At 44.9% G+C, this 25229-nt stretch overlaps 1 protein-coding gene across 2 annotated transcripts in view; it reads left to right on the top strand.

Moving 5' to 3' along the window:
• Positions 1–16347: 16347 nt before the first annotated feature.
• The window catches only part of ABCD3 (ATP binding cassette subfamily D member 3), an 87705-nt gene continuing 78823 nt past the window's right edge, over positions 16348–25229 (top strand). Inside the window, exon 1 of one of the 2 annotated variants that reach the window (XM_088443963.1) lies at positions 16348–16510. In XM_088443963.1, the coding sequence (XP_088300089.1) occupies positions 16407–16510 (104 nt within the window). In that variant the 5' untranslated portion in view covers positions 16348–16406. The remainder of the gene's footprint in view (positions 16511–25229) is intronic. The other variant, XM_088443962.1, reaches the window with a different exon arrangement.

Raw genomic sequence — 25229 nt, 5'->3', positions numbered from 1 at the left:
CCATTGTGCTTTTAACATACTACACTATCTGAGCCCCTTATAGGGTCTCTCCAGCTGCCCAGTCTCTCTAGCACCCTTTTGTGTTTCCAGTGTGTAGGCTGACTGCCATTCTTGTTTGAGGCATGCAAATGCATGTGTTTGTATACTAATTTTATAAAATCCTATAAAAGGAAATATATTAAAACAAAGAACAGGACTTCCGGTGGGCGGAGCATCATGTATGACCGTTTTTTACCAGAGCGCCTCCAACTTATTTGAAATCCTGGTCCATCTCTTCTGTCACACAGCCTCTGTCTGTGATACTACTGGAGGCTGCTGCTGGACCCTTTATTTTTGGAGGAGCTGCACTATATTCCCCAGAACCCAGCCTTTACTTCTGAGGCGTTTATGACTACCAGTGTTTTTGGCGCAAAACCATGCTGTGACTTATTTCTCTTACTCGTCACAAGCTAAGGTACCTCCCTCAATAACTGCCCAGTAGCGTTCTTCACTGGCTGCTTCCCAGTTTGGCCCCATTGGCGGTGCGGTGCCTCCTACCTTTTGGCTGAAGTCTGGCTGCTGTGTGGTGTGGTGCTGAGAATACGCTGTCTGTGGAGGGTGTGCTGTGTGCTTCTTCCCCTGTGCCTGCTGCTCCATGGCTGCAATGCTAATGGGTGGAACTGACTGCATCTGCAGCTCGGTGGTCCCTCTGTGCATCTTGTAACTTCCTGGCTGGTTATTGCTAAGATCTCTTTTGACACCGCTCTATCATACTCCATGGACTGTGACCCTCTTATTCATTTGGCACCATCTTGTCACCACTGATGACTTCCTGAGCACTTATCTTCCATGCGCCTCCTCAGTACCGTAACTATGACACAGGGCACCGCAGGGCAGGGGGCGCTGTTTGGGCCTGTCAATTTTCCTGTTTATTATCATTCTCACTTTTAGCTTCCTCTTCTTTTATCCCCTTACCCCCAATTTGAAGCTGTTATATATATATATATATATATATATATATAAAAAGATGTACTGTATACATTCAAATGGGATCATTAGTACCATTTCCCTGCATTGGTTATAAGGCACAATGATCCCTATGGCTACATTCATTTTTCTAAAAGCATCAGTGTGTTTTCATCAACCAATAGATCTTACTAACTGCTTTGGGGCTCATTTACATTTGTATGTAAGTCAGTATTATGACACGCCTCTCACATGTACTGTAGCAGTACACGCCCACTTTAACGCCACACTCATAGGTGTTGCTTTCACAATCTCCCTGAAATGCTTTTTCAAAAGTAGGCAAGTATGACTATCTTATGTCCTTATTTAAAAAATGTGGTGGTGGGGGGTGCGCCTGCTCTCTCTGGCACAGGGCACCAAAAAGTCTAGTTACAGCTCTTCGCCTCCTGGATGGTGGATTCAACTTCTGTGCCTCTCTAGCTTCTGCACTCTCGGCAGCATCTAACTCTGAGCCTCTCAGGTAATCTGTGCACCTGCTGCTGATACTCTGTTGGATGTGAAAAAAGCTCCCTGCACAGGCAGGCAAAAGAGACTGTTTTCTGGGGCACTCTTAGAAATGAAAAATAGAATGTGGTAAATGAAATATTTAAAATATAATTTTTAATAATACTCTTAAAATAATAGTGCATGAAGCACCAAAAGGAACATAATAATGGTGATTACAAAAGATAAATTCAACACAATTTTATATATATTTGTGTAGGGAAAAAAATCCAGAATAAGAAGGCAAATGTCCCTTCCATAACAGAAAAGATGGGCGAAAATATTTATAGAGCAATTATTCAGTCCCTTGAATTTTTGGGAGAGAGAAAAAGTATATATATACCTCAGCAAGCACAAGTAACATTAATCAATACTGTAAGGTGTATATAATGATCGTCACCTGTATATAGTCCTCTACGTATACGGCAGAAAAATATGGGGGGAAAAGGGGAGGAAAGATAGGAAATAAATAATGGGATGACAATGATTACTGATATGATAAGTTCAAAGAAGTTGGAAACTATTTCAAATGTCTTGCAGACACACTTAAGTCTTAGATCAAATTCATTAAATAATCTTAAATAAGAAAGGTATGTAAGAAACTGTTAATAACTGTTAATAATTAATAAAGGTGTAGTAACCCCTGTAGTGTGTAAGTTACCCTTAAGCAGCGTCACCTGAATAGTTGAAGGTTGGTATTTAAATGCAGGTTCAACATTGAGAGGGTATTACATAGATAATTGTCATGTGATTCATTGAACATATACTACCGTGTTTCCCCGATAATAAAACCTACCCCGAAAATAAGACCTACCTGAATCTCATTTTGAGCTGGGAACGCTGCAGAGACCAGCGTTCCCAGTCATGCAGTGCGCAGGTGACGTCATGACGTCACCCGCGCGCTGAGGATCCTGTGTGGCCGCGCCTGCTGGATCATGTTAGATCCAGTCAGCGCGCAAGTGAGAGCGACATTCCGAATGGCGGCGAGTCAGGTAAGTGCACTGCAATAAGGGACACTGCTACAGGGGGGCCTGCAAGGGGGGGGCCTGCATAAGGGTCACTTCTACAAGGGGCCCTGCAAGGGGGGGGCCTGCATAAGGGTCACTTCTACAAGGGGCCCTGCAAGGGGGGGGCCTGCATAAGGGGCACTTCTACAAGGGGGCCTGCAAGGGGGGGGCCTGCATAAGGGGCACTTCTACAAGGGGGCCTGCATAAGGGGCACTGCTGTCAATGTTAATTAATATAAGACCTACCCCGAAAATAAGCCCTATGGTGTTTTTTTGAACAAAAAAAAAATAAGACAGTGTCTTATTATCGGGGAAACACGGTAGTAGATATGAAAAAATTAAAGAAAACACTGGATTAGATGTCTCTCCACTTCTGCTTTTACATGGGAGATGTGCAAGCCATGTAATGAGAGAGTGGGGACTGGTGTTTATGGAAACAACAGCGGTGATGGGGTTTGTTAAGGCTCTGCCAGGTGTTAGATGAGCCCTGTTACCATTAAGGCATTGCAGGGCTAAATGCGCCTAGGAGCAGTCAAATCCCCACCAGGAGAGAGAGAGAGACATAGAAGGGTACCTGTATGACCATATGCAATCTGCACTGTGAGGAGAAAGGGTGACTTTCTGTTCTGTGGTCTGTCCTGTCAGCTGCAAGACGCTGTGTATCTGTGGTCCACAGACAAGCCGATCAGTCCGGCTACGGAGGATGTGTGTCTGTGGTAAGTCACGTGGTGACAGTCATGTGATCGCGGTCAGCTGGCAGGCGCCTGGGTAAACGCTGTATGTCTGCAGTCCGTAAGCAGACCAATAGCTCCAATTCAAGAAAAGTGTATACCAGCAATAGATCACACAGTGGCGGTCACGTGACTGCGATCAGCTGACAGGCATCTGGATGACACGAGTTTCGCCCGGAGGCTTGTTCACAAAGAAAGGAACGCCCATTCTGGAGACATACAGCGTCTACCCAGGCGCCTGCCAGCTGACCGCGATCACAAAGATTCAAGGGATCTCTCTCCCAAAAATTCAAGGGACTGAATAATTGCTCTATAAATATTTTCTCCCATCTTTTCTGTTATGGAAGGGACATTTGCCTTCTTAAGCAGGATTTTTTTCCTACACAAATATATATAAAATTGTGTTGAATTTATCTTTTGTAATCACCATTATTATGTTCCTTTTGGTGCTTCATGCACTATTATTTTAAGAGTATTATTAAAAATTATATTTTAAATATTTCATTTACCATATTCTATTTTTCATTTCTAAGAGTGCCCCACAAAACAGTCTTTTTGCCTGCCTGTACAGGGATCTTTTTTCACTTTGTATCTTTTTGACTATTGGGTGCACCACCAACAATATTTACTTGTCAGGGAATATTTAATCCCAATTACTGATATTACGGTTGGTTTATCTTACATTTGTAATTACAATTTTTTCATATATATTTCTCATATATATATTGTTCTCCTGTGCAGAATCTTTTCCCAAAAACCCCCCTTCCTAATTTTTTTCACTCTGTTGGATGTCCCTCTGTGAAGTTGTGACCCAGCCGTTTGTGTCTGCCTGGTTCTACAACTATCTACTGGAATTATATTCTCAGCTGTATCTGTGCCCAATATTACTGATCTGCTTTAGATCAGGGACGTTGTCAGCGACATTATAATATTGCTGGACTCACTCAGCCCCTTATCAGCTTTCTAGTATTGCTGTGATTGCATATTACAAATATGCCATCTAGCGGTGAATTATAGTCAATACAACTTACTGATTATACTTTTATCACATTGTCACTGATATATTCAAGAAAGAAAACATAGAAAGGGGGCGCCATATCGTGCTTAAAAGTATAACAATATTTTATTGCAATCTTTAAAAATGACAATGCTCGTACCAGAACAAGCGGTCAGAGCCACCGCTAGCGTAAACAGCACAATAATAAGCAGAGGCAGTCACCCGGTCTGTAACCTGGACGTCTCCAAGGACTTCTCTGGGAACTGATTCCTCTGCACAATCCAAAACGCCAAGCCATGCCACTACATGTTTCGTCATAAGACTTCATCAGGAGGCTGGCTGGCGTTTCTACAGTCATCCTTTAAATAGCATCAATGCTCTCACATCTCTAAATTCATCACAACACTTAATGATTCACAGCTGTAGCTTGTTACAATTAATACTTTCACTCTGCTCAAATGGCAACATACAAATATAAAATGTCTCATAGAAAATGTCTCATAGAAAACACTGCTATATTAAACAAGCATTTATATATCTGGATCTCAGAATAATAATGCATACAGTGTTAATATATTACATAAAATGTGAAAAACAACATTGATACACCTCAGATACAAATGCATATCAGTTGCAATCCTGCAAGAAAAAATACATTTTAAAAAATATAATTAAAAACACATGCACATAAGTTGGAAAAATGCTAAACCTGTAACATTATAACAGCCATCAAAAGTACAGTGAAAATACATAAAAAATACATTAAAAAAAACAAAAAACATATGAATGTAAGGACACAGGATAGATGGGAATCACCTGTATAATCTATTATTTCAAAAAGGGGGTGATCTCAAATCCCTCATTTAAACCACAAGGAGACAGAGTATTTAAGTTGATAATCCAAAACGTTTCCCGTTGCGTCAATACATTCTCCCGATCTCCACCTCTTTTATCCACCTTGATATGCTCTATCCCCATAAATTTTTATAGTTGCGGGATTGCTATGCTGACATTTTTTTAAATGTCTTGGTAAACTATGATTATCTACCTTATTTTGTGCTGTTTACGCTAGCTGTGGCTCTGACCGCTTGTTCTGGTACGAGCATTGTCATTTTTAAAGATTGCAATAAAATATTGTTATACTTTTAAGCACGATGTGGCGCCCCCTTTCTATGTTTTCTTTCTAGTGTTATTCCCGGCTGGATTCGGGGGTGTTATGTTCTGGGTTGTTTGTGGACCCGGGGTGGTAGCAGGAGCGATCACAGAAGCAGATTTGAAAATAAAACTAGGATTTTTAATAAGTGCTTGAGTAGACATATAATGTGGCAGTAAATAAAAGTCCAGGAATATATAAATGTGCACAAGAGTTCTGTGGTGGGAGCAAAAGGGTTAATGTCCAAGTAAAAACAATTAGGGCTGTCCAGGTGTGCAGGTAGTGAAACTGAAAATAATGAAGCCAGGTTTGCAGGTAGTGAACTGAAAATAATCAAGCCAGGTATGCAGGTAGTGAACTGAAGCGCAGGATGTCAGCAGGCTCAGGCACTCAGGTATGGGCAAGGGTGATGGAGGAAGCGGGGTAGTCCAGTGGGAGCTAGGAGCTGACAGGCAGACTGGCAGACAGCGAATTCACAGGAAAGCACAGAGAACTCCCTCTCAGCTAGGCTGAGATACACGTTGCACTGGCAAAGAAGGAAGGCACTGACCCTTCCTAAATACCCCATGCCGTGCTGTTACTGGCCGGCGGGAACATGTGACTCTCCAGGATTGGCCAGCCGCATCACATGGCCAGAAGGCAGGATGGCGGCACTGATGCCAAATGGAACGGAGACGCCGCCAGGCCTCACCACCGCAGAGTGACAACAGGGCCGCACAACAATGCGCGCAGCCAAAGCCCCCCGCCAGACACCAGCTCCGCCACCAGACAGCCCGTGCCACAACGACCTCACAGGTAACACCCGCCTAGCGCCATGCTGAAATACCCTGGCCGTGACAGGGGGTTCTTATATTGGGGAAGACGCCGATCCATTTCATATACAGGATCTCTGCTTCACAATCCCACTTTCATATGTGATGAAATGGTTACAAGACACTGTTTGTGCAATCACTTGTGGGACTCATTCCCTGGACATTGGTATTGTTCTAAATTCTGAATTAAGCGAACTAATTATTTTTTTCTATTTTTTTTCTATTTTTTTCTTCTGATATATTCAAACCTGCTATCTTTCTGGTTACTGTTTATGTTTTCAGTTGACCTGGGTTATAACTGTACCTTACTGCTCATGTAATATTGCATTTGTACTGTTTTGTAATATCTGTGTTACTTGGTCTGTACCTTTTTTTGGTTATGGTTTCCTTGCCCAAATTTTCCATTACAAACATGCCACAACTGACAGATTTTGTATCTCAGCTCTGTAACAGGCTGGATGTATCTGGGTTTCTCTCCAAGCAGTGATGTCACGATTAAGCTCGATCGCACCACCTGTCTCCGACTTACAGCGGAATCTAGAGGATGGTGATAGAGTTCCACCATTACGGACAAATATTGCTCTGTCTCATTCTCTGGTTCTTGTTTTCCCACCCACTGATCTGGTTGAACTGACATATTATGATGTTCATCCTAACCTCTAAATCCCTGGTGTGCCTGGGGGAATCATAATCCGGAAGTGGAAATAACATCATAAACCGGCCACGACCAGGTGCTCCGCACAAGAATTCTGACAGAGGAGTGAATAGAATTATCAGAAGCAGAGCCGTAACTAAACTTTTAGGTGCCCTGTGCCAGAAAGAGCATTGGCACCCCCCCTATTTATTAAATAGAAATATAACAGACCCCAAAAAGGGCCATGGCCTCATGGGGAAGGGCCAGGGAAGAGATAGGGGAGGCCAGGAGATGCTGGGGATAAGAGTAGAGGAAGCTACAAGTGAGAATGATAATAAACAGAAAATTGATAGGTCCGAACAGCGCGGTGCCCTGTGCCATGGCACTGGTCACACTACCCTAGTTATGGCCCTGATCAGAAGAGTTGATCAAGAGCCAAGGACCAGGGCCGGCTCCAGGGGTAGCGGTGCCCTGTGCCGCCCGGGTGATGGTTGTCCCCTCTAGTCACGAGTGGCGCAGCTGCGTGTGACCGAAAATTGGTGTGTGGTCTAATTAACATAGGCCATGCCCCCTAAATTACATTATTCAGGGGCGTGCCCACATGGCATGCCTCCCGTGTAATGTCAGGCTGGGGGGAGCCCAGCACTTCGTCACTAGCTGGGCTTTCCCCAGACCACCCACGGGCCACTTTGGCCCACGGGTGGAACACCGGGACAATGCTGTCCCGCTGAAATCGGGATGTTGGGGAGGGGTGCGCCCTCTTTGGGGTGGCACCCCTGTTCAACCGCACTGGCCGAACACCCCAAGAGCCGGCCCTGCCAAGGACCACTTGTGGAGAGCTTCAGAAAGACCTGGAATTAGCAAGTACAATTGTTTCAAAGAAAACAATAAGTAATGCACTCAACCGCCATGGCCTTTATGCATGCTCACCATGCAAGTCTCCATTGCTGAAGAAAAAATATGTTGAAGCTCGTTTAAAGTTTGCTGCACAACATTTGGACAAGCCTGTGAAATAATGGAAGAATATAGTCTGGTCAGATGAGACCAAAATTGAACTCTTTGGATGCCATAATACACACCATGTTTGGAGGAGAAATGGCACTGCACATCACCCCAAAAACACCATACCAACAGTGAAGTTTGGAGTTGGGAACATCATGGTGTTGGGCTGTTTTACAACATACGGTGCTGGCATACTTCATATGGTTGAAGGAAGGATGAATGGAAAATTCCATCTGGATAAAAATCTGCTGCCATCTACCGGGACGCTGAAGATGAAACGAGGGTGGACATTTCAGCAAGACAATGATCTCAAACACACAGCCAAGGACACTCTCAATTGATAATGCTGCTACAATGGCCCAGCCAATCACCTGACTTGAATCCAATTGAAAATCAATGGAAAGAACTAAAGATCAGAGTTCATAGAAGAGGCCCACGGAACCCTCAAGATTTGAAGACTGAATGTGTGGAAGAATGGGCCAAAATCACACCTGAGCAATGCATGCGACTAGTTTCTCCATACAGGAGGCATCTTGAAGCTGTCATTACTAACAAAGGCCTTTGTACAAAGTATTAACTAAATTTCAATAAGCGTGTTCAATACTTTTTCCCTGTGTCATTTCACATTATTACACAGTAAAAGAAAGAATTCCACAACTAAAAGGCGCTAAGTGGTTAACACATTATCTATAATTGAATAATATCACAACAGTGAAACAATCAAGAAATATAATAATATTCACCAATAGTTCATGGATTTATAGTACAAGCAGATCCCAATTTCAATTCTTTCTGTAAATCTGCAAGAACAAATGTCTCCCCTGCCCATTATGCAGTATTTATATATGCTGCATAAAGGGCTTTCTTGTCTATTGGAATTGCATTGATGAATTAAAACCACTATTGTAAAAGAATTACTGCACAATATTCTATTTTTTGTTGTGTCTTCCCTAACTGAGTTCTGCATGGCAGGGGAGACATTTGTTCTTGCAGATTTACAGAAAGAATTGAAATCTGCGCACTGTTTCAAACTCTTTATATTTTTATTTCACATTATTACACATAACTTAATTTATGGACATCTATGGTTTGATTTCTTTACATGTGTGGACAATAGCCCCATAACAAATATATTTACGGAGACAAATGTTGATATGTTGATATGTTCAATACTTATTTTACCCACTGTGTATATATATGTGTTTGTGTGTGTATATATATATATATATATATATATATATATGTATGTTTTTTTTTGGCTAGTCCACCTCGCTCATTACTCAAATATTCATTTACTTGCCACTGTCTGCAACTAACATTTTATTTCTCAAAGCATGTACAAAATTTATCCAATATGACATGTTTTAAAATCTATGACATTTGGCATTTAGACCACATTTGTGTTATTTCTGCTTTCCTTGTTTCTCCTATCCATGACTCCTCTTATCCGATGATTATACTACTTAGTTATATTGAAAAATTAGAACATTTCTTGTTATATTATCATCCTTTGTTATATAACTATGTGGATGTACCCCTTTGTTTCTCCTTAATTATTATTTGGGATAACGTTTTTCTTGTGTGTATGTTACACAACCATGTTGTATATCTCTCTGTATGATTGTACATCTGCAGGAAATTTCTTGCAATAAAAACATTTTTAACAAAAAAAACAAAGAATAGAAAACATTAATAACAGAATGGCCCAAAGAAAGACTAGGACATAAGGGAATAGCTGAGGGACTGATTCAGACCCAGACGCTAAGTTGCGCTCGCTCTGAGCGATGGTCGCCCGTCTGCGCATGCGTATAAGTCGCAGTGCGCATGTGCAAACTAGTACGAGCGATCAGATTTTGCTCGCTCGCTCTGAAAAGACTGCCCAGTGGAATGAGTGACAGATTGCACAGTTTGTGGGTGGTAACAGGGGAAGGTGCTTGTGAACGGGGGAGTGGTGCTGCGAACGCAGGCGTGTCTGACTGTCAGAACGGAGTGTAATGGGTGTGCATAATTAGCAAAGTAGCGTCATTGAACACGTCACTTGGTTGTTTTTTACCCTGAACTGATCGCAGCGCTTGCGGGAGGGTAAGGTCTACCTCAAGCGCTGCGAGCAGCTCCGATGGCTCTCGATGTTAATCCTTCAAATACCGGAGATGACGTGTGTTGCGAGTGGCAAGGGGGCGTCTTTATACACTAGTGAGCGCTTATTGCCGGGGCTCGCTAAGACATAGAGGGCATCCTACCGAGACGCAGTGCGAGTGCTTAATTTAAATATCCGGCCTCTTTTTGCCAGCGAACGGCCGCGATTTGTGAGCGAGTCTGAATCAGGCCCTGAGGCTCATGTAATAGTCCTCTCAAAATACAATACACAGTAAGAGGAATGTTACAGCTATAATCAAGCAGATTTTTCATATTGATTTTAACTTGCATACTAAACAGTCTTAAATAAAGCTTTATACCAGGAAGGAAAGCTAAAGACAATACATTCAGTATTATAGAGAAAACCAAATCCTAGTTATCTAATAATATGTGAGATACCTGCAAATATTGAGGATCCCCGAAAAGCATGAAGGAGGGACCGCAGCAGACAGTGGCGTAACTAGGGCAGGGCGAGTGGGGTGCTTGCCCTGGGCGCCACGGTCCGGCCCACCCTAGTTAGCCACCAGTGTAGCGCCGACCGCAATGAGTGTGGTCAGCGCTACACATTTACACAGGACCGGCGCTAGGCTTCCAGCGGCGGTCTTGTGCTGCACACCTGAGCCCGTTCCCTCCCCCTGAGCGCTTGCCCAATAGCGCCAGGAGGCGGGCTCAGGCTGTGCATAACACACGCATCGCCGCCAGCGCTGGCGGCGATGCGTGTGTTTAACAGCAGCCAATGAGAGTCAGATAGACTCTCATTGACTGCTGCAGCACCCACTGCAAGAGCCGGACTTCCGTCCGGCTCCTGCAGTGGGTAATGGGACGGACGTCATGACGTCTGTCCCATTATGCTGAGCGCGCCAGCCCGGGAGGACTGACGGGCGGTGGCGGGAGCGGCGTCGCGGACTGGAGGAGCAGCAGCAGCGTGGATTCAGGTAAGTAAGTTTTTATATATATATTTTTAAAAACCTGTCAGCACTACTGGGGGCAACGGGGGTGGCTACCACTGGGGGGACCTCTACTGGGGGGGGTGGCTACTACTGGGGGCACCATTATCAGGAGGACCTCTACTGGGGGGGGCTATTACTGGGGGCACCATTATTGGGAGGACCTCTACTGGGGTGGGCTATTACTGGGGGCACCATTATTAGGAGGACCTCTACTAGGGGGGGCTATTACTGGGGGCACCATTATTAGGAGGACCTCTACTGGGGGGGCTATTACTGGGGGCACCATTATTGGGAGGACCTCTACTGGGGGGGGCTATTACAGGGGGCACTTAATCGGGAGGGGAACCTCTGCTGGGGACCACTACTTGGGGGGGGAACTACTACTGGGGGCATTATAAAAGGGGCCTACTGCTAGGGGCACTGCACTGGGGGGACCACAACTGGGGGCAATAACAGGAAGGACCACTACAGGGACCACTGGATAGGGGGGTCACTACTGGGAGCCTGCATCAGGGGGACCACTACTGGGGGCACTGCATGGGAGGGGGGGGGACTACTGCTGGGGGCACTATATAAGGGGCTTACTGCTAGGGGCACACTACAGGGGGCACTAGATAGGGGGGATCACTACTGGGTGACTGCATAAGGGGGGACCACTACTGGGAAACCTGCATGGGGGGACTACTGCTGGGGGCACTATATAAAGGGCACTGCATAGGGGGGGGACTACTACTGGGGGCTCTATATAAAGGGCACTGCATAAGGGGATACCACTACTGGGTGCACTGCATTGTGGGGACTGCTACTGGGGGCACTGCATAAGGGGGAACACTACATAGGGCACTGCATTTGGGGGGACCACTACTGGGGGCACTGAGTAAGGGGAACTAATTGGGGGCTGTATAAGGGGGACCACTACTGGGGATACTGTATAAGGGGCACTACTATGGGCCTGCATAAGAGGGACCACAACTGCATACTGGGGGTACTGTATAAGGGGTACTACTGGGGTTAAGGTGCATATGGATAGGAATGTTCACGTGAAAATAAAGGGGTGTGTCATGTTGACACGCCCCATTTTTAAGTGACCATGCCCATTTTTTTTACACATATCGGCACGTGCACATATTGGTATGTTGGTGGGGGGGCTCCATTTTCAAATTTGCCCTGGGCTCCAAATACCCTAGTTACGCCACTGCCAGCAGATATTCATATCTGACAGTAGCCGCAGCGCCCATAGGTTTCTATGGGGGCTGCTAAGCTGTCAGATTTACCAGCTTGGCCCCGATAGGGGTAATGCCATCTCCAGATAGTGTTACCCTATAGTAGCGTATGGACAACTAAATCGCACATTTTTGGAGAAGCCTCCGGCTCCCACTCCGTCGAGCTCCCAGTGACGCATGCGCCAGCTGACAGCCGCACATGCGCAGTGCGCGATGGGGACCCGAACCAGAAAGAAGTGTTATGGCATTAATGTAGGGGCAGATTAATCAGCAAGTGAATGAAAAAGTGTGTTATTTAGTTTATTAGGTACTCTATATTTTTATGTTTTAGATGAAATCAGATAAAAATCTGAGCGCATTTAAGGTTACAGTTTTGCATAACATCAGAAATTTCTAAATGTTTCACAAACTTTCTAACACTTCTGTAAATGCGCAAAATGAAGTTGGGATGGCCATCGAAGAGTTAACAGAAGGAAACAGTTGATGGTTGAGCCATCATTGGCAGTAGCGCACACAGGGGGGTTTCCGAGTACCCAGAAACTCCCCAACAGACTGGAGTGCAGGAACCATGTTCTTAAGCCCCACTCCCTTTGCGGAGCTTATATGATGCAATTTCATTACAATTGAGCCATTTGGCCCTGCCCTCCTCCCAGTTGACCCATGAATCGCGGCATTTTGAGGGGATGGGCCTAATTTCATGGTGCCATCCTGCCAGGTCCTGTACCGATCAGATCTGCTGCATGGTAAGTCTGTTTGTAATGTATATGTGACATACCGTATGTGTGTGTGTGTAAGGTATGAGTGACTTATGTATATGTATGTATATGTGCTTGCGTGGGTTTCCTCCGGGTACTCCGGTTTCCTCCCACACTCCAAAAATATACTGGTAGGTTAATTGGCTCCCAACACAAATCAACCCTAGTGTGTGTATGTGTGTGCGCATGTGGTAGGGAATATAGATTGTAAGCTCCACTGGGGCAGGGACTGATGTGAGTGGCCAAATATTCTCTGTAAAGCGCTGCGGAATATGTGTGCGCTATATAAATAACTGGTAATAATAATAATAATATGTGTATATCTATATGCGTGTGTATGTATACACACACACACACACACATACATATATAAATAAATATATATATTCAGGAAAATAGAGTATTGCGCTATTGATTCCGATTTCAATTATTGTCCTTATAGTAAGACAGTCCACGTGTTTTTGGTGTTTTCACAGAGTTCAGCTTCCCATTGACATTATATCACAACAAAAATCTCCAGTAGATAGTTCTAGGAAAGAAATATAGGAGCACACACTGTAGTAAATTTGTCAATTTTATGTAATAAAAATATCATAAAAATTTACATTGAGGTAAACATTAATCAGCTCACGATACTGCCGTTCATCGCTATTCAGCTCTAAGCCAAGCTATGGCACCGATACCAGGCAAGGGGTACTTTTCAGCAGCCGCTGTCAGTGCAATGTATCGCTTTGGAGTTTCACGGAGTCCTCTCAAACAGTGCTGGTACACGTCACTGTCCTAGGCACGCCCAGGGGCGCCGAGAGGGGGGGAGCGGGTACAGATTACCGGGGCGCGGGCTTCCTGAGGGGCCCCGCGCCGCTCCCCCCTCCCTCACAGCAGCCCAGCACACAGCGTGTGCTGAGCCGCAGTGGAGACAACCACAGCAATCTCCTATGCCTGTGGGGGGGAGTGATCACACTGATCGCGCCCCCCCTGGCTTTGAGCAGGGCTGAGGGGGCCCAGAGCGCCCCCCTCCCCAGCGCGAAGCTCCGCTTTGCGGCGCTGCATATTTATTTTTTCGGGAAGGGGGCGTGGCCACGCCTCCCGTGATTAGGTCACGCCCCCTATTACCCGGGCCCGCCGCGGCTCTCAGCGGGCCTGGGCACACCCAAACATATTTTGTCATGGATAAGACTTCATCAGTGGGTGTGTCTAAGCCCCATTCCCACTGTCTATTTATCCTGCTATCAATCATTGTTTGATTTAACAGGCTAAGGGCCTGATTCAGAGCCGGACGCTATTTGCGGACGCTCGTTCAGAAAAAGGGGCTGGCTATTTAAATTGAGCGCTCACTCTTTGCGGTCTGTTGACGCCTCTATGTCTGAACGAGCGTCCGAAACATGCGCTCGCTATTTTGTAAAGACGCCCCTTGGCCGCTCGCACCATACGTCATCTCCGCTATTTATTAGATTAATCGAGTACATCGAAAGGAGTATGAACTGCTCGCAATTCTTGTGGTAGTATTTTCCTACCGCAATCATGCGAGCAGTTCAGGCTAAAAGACAACCAACTGACGTGGTTGATGACGCTGCTTTGTTAATTATGCACACCCTTAAAACGCCCGTTTTGACCGTTTGGCACGCCTGCGTTCAGATCTCCACTCCCCCGTTTTCAAGCACCTTCCCCTGTTACCACCCACAAACGCCTCATCCTGCCACTCAAATTAGCAGGCATTCGCTATTTTGCGAGCACGCGATTTCCGACCGCACTGACTGGTTGGCGCATGCGCATTACAACCCATACGCATGCACAGATGTGCGAACATCGCTCGGAGCGAACGAGCGGCCGCTTACGAGCGGCTCTGAATCAGGCCCTATGTTTCAATTTAACAATCCCATGCGCAAATGGTGCTGATATAAAATACATACACATTTAAATATGCGTGGATCTTGTTTTACATAGACCATGGGTGCCTGCAGGGACAAGGGGACCACTCCAGGTAATGTAGGTGAGTATGTGTGTGTGTATGTATGTAATAAAACTTTATTTTCACACTGTGTAAGTATTGTTTTTTTAAACATTTCTTTACAGGTGTACTACAGGTACCAGCGGGCCCTTAATGCCCCGCATGCTGGTACTTGTGGTTCTCCAAGTACCAGAATGGGACAGGCTTGCTGGGACCTGCAGTTCTACTTGCTATTCTTTATTACAATACACCACATAATCAAATCAGGACCCACCGCCCAGGGGTGCTGGGGATAGCTCTGGGCTACCAGCCTGGGGTGCCCTGGAGAGGTGGGACCCTTTATTGGGGGGGTCCCCAGCTCCTCAGGGATCCCCGGCCTGGGCTTACTAACGGTCAGGGCTGATGCTGCGGCTGGGGGGCCCGGTGAAAGGGCTCCCCTGGCTGTGGCATCAGCCCCCCGCTAGAAGAAGTCCGGTGCTGGTTCTGGAATATACAGGGGAACCCTACTCATTTTTTTCCCTTGTATTTCCAGAACCAGATCAGAGCCCAGTGCTGGTTGCCCAGAATACGGGGGACCCCTACATCGTTTGTCCCCCGTATTTTGGCAACCAGGGCTGGTTCAGACTAGCCCGCTGCTGGTTGTGCTTAAGTACAGGGGACCCCTATGTCGTTTATCCCCTGAATTTAAGCACACACAGCACTGGGTCACTAAAAGCATGGGGCTGGTTGCTCTTTTGGGGGGACTCCATTTTTTTCTTACACAGGCTTTTTTTTTTTTACCGCAGCAGCACAGACGGGTCTCAACGGACCTGTCCGTGCTCTGTGTCATTGACCCAGATGCAAGTAGCACGGATCTCCCTGGTCTGGTCTACATGCATCTCTATTGTGTACGATGTGACAAACAGCATACGATGTATGTCACATCATACACTATAGATCGTAATAGGTTTTCCCGTAAGATCTACGATCCAACTAGACGATGGCGGGGACGCGCATAGGTATCGTAATGGTGCAGAAACAACACATGATGTGCACGATTGATCGTTACGATCGATCAAAATCGTCCACATCGTGTAAAATAATCGCACCATGTATGGGGGCTTTACATCCAACTGTAAATAAGTACCAAGGCAGGTAGTAAACTCTACTAGTTGATAAAAACACACTAACATTTCTCACAAAATGCCTGTAGCCATAGGGATCATTATACCTAATAAGTAATGCAGGGAAATGATACTAATGATCCCATCTGAATGTATACTGTATATATAGAGAATGCTATCCTCTTCAGAGGGTCAGGGAGATTGTTTCTGTTTCAGAGTTTGCCTGATCCTGCACTAGGCTGCGCCCTCTCAGTGCCAGCCTCAGCAGCACACACACACACACATGCCACCACTTGCGCTAGACCTTTCCTCCAGTCCTGAGTCACATCACCACCACGCCGCCGTTGCTGTAGTGATGGGTTAGTGGGCGGAGCTAATGGCTGTGCCAGGCGAGTTCCCAGCATGCTGCGCGCCACTGACCGGCTTCTCCTCTGCAGCTCCTCCCCCCCGGCTCTCTGACAGTGACCATGGCGCCTGTATACAGCAAGTACCTGACTGTCCGCAACTGCTCGGCCACCGGGGCGGCGCTCATCCTGCTCTACCTCATCAACAAGCGGAAGGGAGCGAACGGGTGAGAACATAGGGGCTAGGGCGCACCGAGTCACTGACAGCCCGGTGATATGTATAGGGGTGTGATGCTGCAGGCCGGGATCTGCCTCCTGTGTCATGCTGGCCACACAGACACCTGAGCCCTCTGATGTCCCATCCCAGCACCTGGTACCTCTGCTAGACCGACATAGACAGCGATAGGCCACCTGCCACTGCAGCTGTGGGGAAGCACAGGTGTCCTGCAGTGCTGCTTGTAGTTGGAGTATGGCTTGGGATGAGCATCAGACTTCTATAATATGTAACATTATGCTGGTATATGTTGCATGGGAATAACTGTGTGGGGTCTTTCTTGTATAATTTTGTCTTTTAGCGAGAGCTGCCTGTCACTAGTAGTTCATCTGTACAAATATATTTCTACTGACATTTTTTAATTGCGTGAAATGAGCATAAGATAAAAAAATAATGAGGGGTTTTATATACCCCCCCCCCCCCCCTCTAAAGATAACATTATTTAAAAGGTTTTATAATTTACATTTCAACGCAAAAGCTTCATGTTATGGGGCATGAGGTTTTTTTTTTTTTTTAATACTATTACGGAGTGAAAAGATGTGTGTGCTTGGATCTGCATATCCTGTAGCAGATAATATTTGATAACTGCCTTTGGTTATACAAGTATGACAGATTCTATGTAGTCACTTTTGAACTTCACCCGTTGTAAAGTTCTGTCCACGTGTTCTGTGTGCTTATCACATCTGCTATTGCTCTCCTCCATGTCTGTCATTTTTCTTTATCATTCCGAAGCAAAAAGACTAATCGGGCGCTAATAAAAATGAGTAAGATGAATCTCTAACAGCAGCAACACTCGGAGAGCATGTGTGGGCTCCCAAAACTTGAAACTAAGCAAAAAAACAATACCTGAAATGATGTTGCGCTAATGATGTCAAAATATAAAAATGTGTCCTTATCATGGCAGAAAATACTCAAGACTCCTTTAATTTAAAAAAGGTGTTTTTATCATTTCAGGTATTGGTTTTCTTTATCATCCCTATTCCCTACCCATATATACATTATTTTAAAATTCATGAAATAATAACTTTATTTTAAAATAAGAGGGTGGTGGGCCATCTAATCTGATTGCTGCAAGGCAGGATGAGGAATTTTGTGAAGTCTCTTTTACAGTACTCTAAGGGCCCCTACACGCGATATGTTGAACGATTTGTCAGATTCCGACACATTGGGACGACAAATCGCTCATCTCGTCCATTGTGTACGCACGATGTTGACGAGAGGTCCCGCGGGTCATCCGTCGCATCCTCAGATCTTTTGTACATGCAGAAAGATCTGGGTATGTAGCCATGGCTGTGTAGAGAGATTTATTAGCTTTTCAGAGGCGAGATCGGGCTATTTCAGGGCCGGCGCAGGACCTGTTCTGCACATGTGCAAAATAGGTTGTGTTTTCTCGCTCGGAATCTCCCCCTTTAGCCATTGCATGATTGACATGCTCTGCAGTTTGGGGGCGGAGTTGGGGCAGCGACTGAAACAGTTTTCCAAAACGGGGGCGTGTAGAGTCCAGGGTCTGCGTCTTCGGACGCTTACGCAGAACGACCAAAGCAGCAACTGATGGTCATGTTGGTGATCTGAGGCAGCGTCTACGGATGCTGCACTTTTATCACAGATGCATGCACCTCCTGCTGCATTTGCATTTAGTTGGACGGTATTGCACAGCCGCTTCCCTGCGAAATCCGCAGCATGTCCCAGCTCGCAATGCAGCCTCTCTTAATCAGCCCACAGAGTGTCAGCTGTCTGAGTCTCTTCCTCTCCTCCCCTTATACACTGTATACCATCACTGCAATACACTGTATACCATCACTGCAATACACCATCACTGCAATACACTGTATACCATCACTGCAATACACTGTATACCATCACTGCAATACACTGTATACCATCACTGCAATACACTGTATACCATCACTGCAATACACTGTATACCATCACTGCAATACACTGTATGCTGCACAATGCAATTATTCAATTGTCATTCGCTATTTGGCTGTAGAAATTCACTGTGCACAGAGCTGGTGTATTTTTTCCAAAACATACTGTAGAAAGCTCCATGTCTTTTTCTGTACATGTCATTAATGCGATGACTGATACATTGGGATGTTATCTGGTATATTTCATACAACGGACACAAAACACTAGTTTTATCTGGAAGTGCAATTAGATTCCAATGTACATTGTGATCTCAACCTGCATATTGTTTTCAAAACATTGGTGAAAACCCAGTTTTTATGTACTAGTCAGTCTGTCCACCATTTGAACTGAAGGCCATTTTTGATGTGAAAACAAAATATACCTTTTACTTATAGTGACGCTGTGGCTTTATGAAGAAATATGACTTACATGAAAAAGAAAAATGCAGCTGGAGAAAGGACTTCTAAACTAAAGTTGGGTACACACCATACGATGGTGTGACATGGCGAAGCGATGTAATGATACATCGCGCGCCGATTACACTGAGCGATCTGGCGTATGTGGTGTTAATGTAGCGTTGCATGCTTCATGTAACTATACAGCATCGTTTATTGCATTGTCCCATTTGCTGTGCAGCACAGTGGATGGTATGATGCGATGAACGATTGCCGACAACGACAGATCAGGCGTACACACGTTACGATGTGTTAGATATATCTTCCCAATCTGCATCGGAACAAATATATAGCGCACAATACATCGTATAGTGCAGTGGTAGCCAACCTCGGTCCTCGTGAGCTACCAACAGTTCACGTTTTCCACACCACCCAGCAGGTGCACAGGTGTATTCATTACTAACACACACATTTGAAAAGATCCACAGGTGGAGCTATTATATCACTTGTTATTCTGTGAGATGACCTGCAAAACACGTACCGTTGGTAACTCTTGAGGACCAGGGTTGGCTACCACTGGTATAGTTGTGTACCCAGCTTTACAGAACAACCAGAGCCGTACTAAAGAGATCAGTTAAACACAACAAGTTAGTGATTGGCTAAGTATTGTTGTTCATCCAGATGATCTTGAAACAGTATCATCCCTTTTATCAAATTGCGACAGGTGCTTCTTTTAGTCACAATTTTGCAGGTTTTGCAGACAAATGTGTCCCATCCTACCAGTGGTTCAAAGAAACAAGGTTCAAAGAAAATTATAATTAAGTGCCAGTGACTACATTCAGCAGTTGGAGCATGAGGACCTTGAGCTATAGGGATAATGAAGATGCAGATTTACTATCTGGATTTGGAAATCAGCTGTGCTCAATGAGAATGCTCAGATTGTCTTTTGGGAAAGATATCTGTCAAACTTCCTGACCATGTTCAGTGCTAATACCATACCGCACCCTCTTCCAGCTGTTAGTAGTTCCCTATAGTCAAGTAAGGTAGTTAATATGACTTCTGGCAGTCTGTCCCTGCCATATTGATGTGCTTCCTGACCCTGATCTAGAACTATACTGTCTCCTGGTTCCAGTCTTTTCTTTTTCGGTGACAGTTTGCTGTATTCTTTTTTCTGAAGTCTCTGTTACCTTTTATAATTATCAATCACTCTTGGGGCTCAATCCACTTGACGGCAGCCCGAATATGCATAAAAATGCTCACAGCCCCAACGCCATGGCAATAGCAATTTGCACCCTTTGCAATCAATTGGATTGACCCCTTGGTCTGAAGCTCCTTCCTATTGGAATGCACTGCTGTTGATTTTGCCTTCCTGTTATTTTGCCTTCCTGTAAGTCCCAATGTGCTAAAATTCAAATATTCGTACCTTGCTAAACGTTGGTGAAGAGAAGGATGAAAATATACCACAGAGTGACCAATATCTGTGGTCAGGCAGCGCCACACCACTAAGTACATTTTACAATTGCATCCTCATCCAATTTAGAGTCATCCACGAAAATGAAATGGGTGGCAAGCAATGCACAAAGCCGTATATGTAGACAAAGCTGCACAAAATAAATTGCAAGCAGATAACTGATTGTCATAGAGTGCTTGTGAAATGTACAATGAAGTTCTAGAGACACTTTATAAATATACAAAAATATTGTCTGTTCCACAAGCTGTATTTGAGAAACATTAAACCCCTTGTTATGCTTGGTAAAACTTTTCAACCATTCATACCAAATTTGTGTGCATTGCTTTTGGTTCTAATTACCTAAAATCCTGCTAGGGACTGGTGCCATTGTCACATTTCAGACGGGAACCTCTGCAGTTGCCATAGAGTCTGTACCAATCTTGCTAAGATTGTTGCCTGGCCTAGCTTTCCAACAATGACGCAGCGATCGGAGGTAAACGTCAGTCCTTCATGGAGGCTCCTCTTGGTAGTGTGAAATACTGCCAAGCCAGAGACGATTTGTGGGAACGACGTTGGGTTACTGATATGTAGCAGATGCCACAGGCATAGGTGCCTGGACATCTGTGGTTTTGCAGGACACCTGCACTGGATTAATCTTAGGAAAGCACCCTGCTTGCACTGAAATACTTTAAGGAAGTAAGACTTTTGTTGCATACGGACAGCCTGTTATGCCATTGGGACCTTCATGCAGTTATTCAGTTTGGTAGACATTGCAACACTATACCTTGGAGTATTTGCAGAGCCAGTCATTCACACTGCAGAATCGAAGAGATCATATTTACCGGTCACAGCCTCTTACCATAGAACTGAGGGACTCTATTGTTCCACAAATACTTTATTCACTCCTCCTAAATGGATTGAGCTCTTCTCTAAAAACTTTCTGGCTTGGAAAATCATTGCAAGAAAAGTTATTCCACCTAAGTATCCACTATAATTAATGAGGTTTATACGCTGTCAGAATGTGCATATTGATGATTTTAATGACTTATTTTATTAAAAAATGTATTTGTAAGTAATAAGTTGCTGAATTATATATAATGAGAACAGCAGTTCTTTTCCTTTGTCATACAGTGTCTGCTGCAGAGGCTTCTCTCCTCTCTGTACCTGAGTGTTACTCCTAGCTTCCAGTGATGCTTCAGCAGTAGAAATAGAAAGGATCAGGCTATATTTCTGGGTTGTAAGGCATATCATGGAACTCCATACTGGGATTTATTACCAGGGCCGAAACATTCCTCATTAGAACCTGAGAGTGCACATTCATTTCAGTTGGCTGGCAGGAAGTGGGAGGAGATGTAGTCAGCATCCGGGCAGACGGGATGCCGATGGTCTAAACACTGGTGCCAGAATCCCGACCGCCGGCAGGTTAGTGTTAGGAACTAGGGGGGAGGGTTAGGGTTAGGCACTAAGGGGGGAGGTTTAGGGGAGGTTAGGTTTAGGCACTAGGGAAGGAGAGTTAGGCGTAGGGAACTTACCTTCCAGTGTCAGGATTGTGAATGTCGGGATGCCGCTGTCTGATTCTGACAGCCGGGATCCCATACCCAACCCAGTGGGAGGGGTGATGTGATGTAGTGAAGGGTGTTATTCTCTGATAAAATAGAAAAATGTTGATATTGAAGACAGATTTTGGGCCAATCACAGCTTGGCAAATTTTGGTGGAATCATTCATATCTAATTTATTGGCTGTACAGACAAGTAATAAGCCCCACATTATAGACCATGATTTATAACCTAAGGTCAGGTGACATGTTCTATAAGGAGCTTAACTCATGGCTAATGCACTTAAACCAGCACGTCTTTGTGTAAACAGTGCATTTTGAAAGCATGTAAGATGTGCATGGTATAGTAACATAACCCACTTGCCAGTTACCTATAGTTCCAGGGAGTCCATCTATGCTTCTGCCCTATAGCTAAATACTGTATATTGCTAGCTTATTTGCTACATGGGGAATTGCATGGAATTGTCTAAAAGTGGACTTCCCGAAAGTATCAAGTGTTGGGAAACAGTGTTTCCCAAGATGCAGTTATTACATAATCTTCACTATCCTGATGTTTTCTTCTCTGCAACGAACAATCATCTGCCACAATGGCATATATTTGTCCTCTAATTGTCAGTTTACACAGATCCTTAAACTGGGAATACATATTAATATCCAATCATTTGATTATTGAATTAGAAGACCTCTTTTACAATTTTTTATTTTTTTGAATCTGCCATAATCTAAATTTAATAGTTCCATTACATGCATATTAGCCATTCAGTGGGGGCGATTCAATGCAGCATGATGTTGAATAGCTCCTTAAGAGCCCTGAATTGAATAGCTATAAGGAGCGCGCTGAATTGGGTCATCCCCAGTGTATACTATATTTTATGGTACATTGGGGTAGATGTATTATAGCGGCATTTAACGTGCCGCTATAACTCTTCCCGCTTCGCATCTTTATCGAGGCGAAGCAGGAAGCACTACCGATGAGATGTATAAACATCTCATCGGCCGGGGAGGGGGAGCGTTAACTCCCCCCTCCGGCGCTACCCGCTAGAGATAGCAGCGCATCAGCCTAGTGCTGATGCGCTGTGTCTCTTCCCGGCCGGCTCCACTGAGCATGCGCGGGATCTCGCAAGTATCGCGAGATCCCCGCCTGGAGCCGGCAGACGCCGCAGCAGGGACAGCGCTGTCCCTGCTGTGGGGATAGGCTAGCGCCAGGCTTTAGCTGTTGATAACGACAGCTACAGCCGGCCGAACGGTCAGACGATCTGACCGTTTGTACATAGCCCAGGCTATCAGCGCTGCTATCTTGTAGATAGCAGCGCCGATAATGACAGGGGCGTATAGCGCCCCTGTCATTTACCGCCCAGACCCCCGATCATACATCGGGGAGAAGCGGTATCAGCGCACATAACGTGCGCTGATACCGCTTCTGGGCTTCGTACATCTACCCCATTGTGACTAATGTCAGAAATGCCACTAATATTGATATTATTTGGACGCTGTCAACATATACATAGATACTGCATCTGTCCCAATCCACCATTAGCCCTCCCCAGTAGTTTATTTTCCATAGTTCCCCTCCCTTTCTCCATCCTGACACTTCTTACCTCACACAACTGAGCTTTGCAGACTTTCTGTATTGTGGCAGGACCTGTGACAGACGTGGGTGTTTTAGACCTGTATGAGTTCGGACACCCTCCGCATGCCCTGAGTCCCCCAGGGAGCCGTAAAACCTAACCCCCCCCCCCCCTCGCGGCTGTCTGCGCCTGGCTTACCTTCGTTCAGTATGTCGGGCTCCCAGCGTAGGTCTAATGACAGGCGTTGGGATTTCGACGCCTGTCATTAGTACCTTGCCGGGATTTGACAGTCGGGAAGCCGGCGTTCGGCATTTCGACCGTCTGCTTCCTGACTGCATCCCCTCCTGTACATGTGAGAGCAGCTGCAGCTGTCCGTATAAGTCACATTTTATCAGACTTGCAGTGTAATATAATCTTTACAATGAACTATTATTTTCCTGTATCTTCATGGTGCTTATGCAGAGATTACAGTTTAGGGTACTGGTACTTTAATATGAAAACCAAAAACAAAATGCAGTTTAAGCAGCTTTAGAAACGAAGTGCCGGGGAATAGGACAAAGCATCTACTATGAGGAATAAAATGGCTACAATTGTGTTTTCTCTTGACTGGGAGAAACTGAGGCCTTCCCATGTAATCTCAGGACATTTTACCTCCTAGACTTTTTTTTTTTTAAACAGACTTGTTTCTCCTTCATAATTAGCTATAAACAATCCTGTTAATAGTAGTATTTGTAAATGTATAGACAATACTGCCACTATAAAATTACAGGGTAGTTTATCATTAAATGCCCCCTAACCCCTCCTGTGTCTTGGTGAAGTGATCCATTCTCTGAAGGTAGACCTCCAATTTCCAGGTTTAGTGAATGTTTGTTGGGATGTAGTCATTAGGTCGGTAAGAGCAATGTTTGTATTCACAATGTCGGCTATGTTAAAATGTTGACAGGCAACATGTGGACATTGTCAGAATATCGACATACAACGCCGACATTGTCAGAATGTTGACATTAGGGTTAAGCTGTGGGACAGGAGGGTTATGGTTAGGTACTAGGGCGAGGTAAGGGTAGGGTTAGACACTAGAGGGAGGGTTAGGGATAGGGCAGGTATACTCTCAGGAACTCTTCTCCGCTAGGTGAATCCGCCAGAACTGATGGTCACATGACAGTCGGGACCCGGAAGACACAACGGGAGCAGATAAGTTATTGCTGGGCAACAGGGATGAAATGTCGGCATTCTATCATGTTGACCTTATGAATGTTGACATATCGTACCAAACCCTGTTTGTTAGGACCTCTGTAGGACCTAAGCACATTTTTTGATTTCAGCTTTGTAACTTGCCCTTTATTTGTCCAGGTTTGAAGTAAGTTTTCATAGATACGACAAACTGCAGCCAGTTGGTTCATTGAGATGTCTGCAACAGCCCAGAGTATTTCAGGAGACATGAAGGTTGCTGATGTGGGGGAGGGGGATGGAGGTAAGCAGGAAGCCTCATGCACTGACAGTGAATAGAGAGCATGGTTCCCAACAGTACAGAGTTACTATGTGGGGGGCCTGTCATACACGTGCAGGAAGAATGTTGACTGAATACAGATTTGTATACAACAAAGTTTATATATTAGGCAAGTTTTTTTTTTGTTAGACTTTAACCCATTCAGCCTTCACAGGTACTGTATTTTCATTGTTAGAATTTTAGAACATATACTGTAGAATTGCACATATCTAACATTAATATCCAACTTTAGTTTATATTCTTTGCTATATATTGTGTATTTCTTCTTAGACTGGATTACTGGAT

The sequence above is a fragment of the Taudactylus pleione genome, unplaced genomic scaffold, assembly GCF_031769625.1.
Source record: "Taudactylus pleione unplaced genomic scaffold, aTauple2 ptg000341l, whole genome shotgun sequence".
Classification (NCBI taxonomy): Eukaryota; Metazoa; Chordata; class Amphibia; order Anura; family Myobatrachidae; genus Taudactylus; species Taudactylus pleione.
This window is presented reverse-complemented; position numbering and strand designations above follow the sequence as displayed.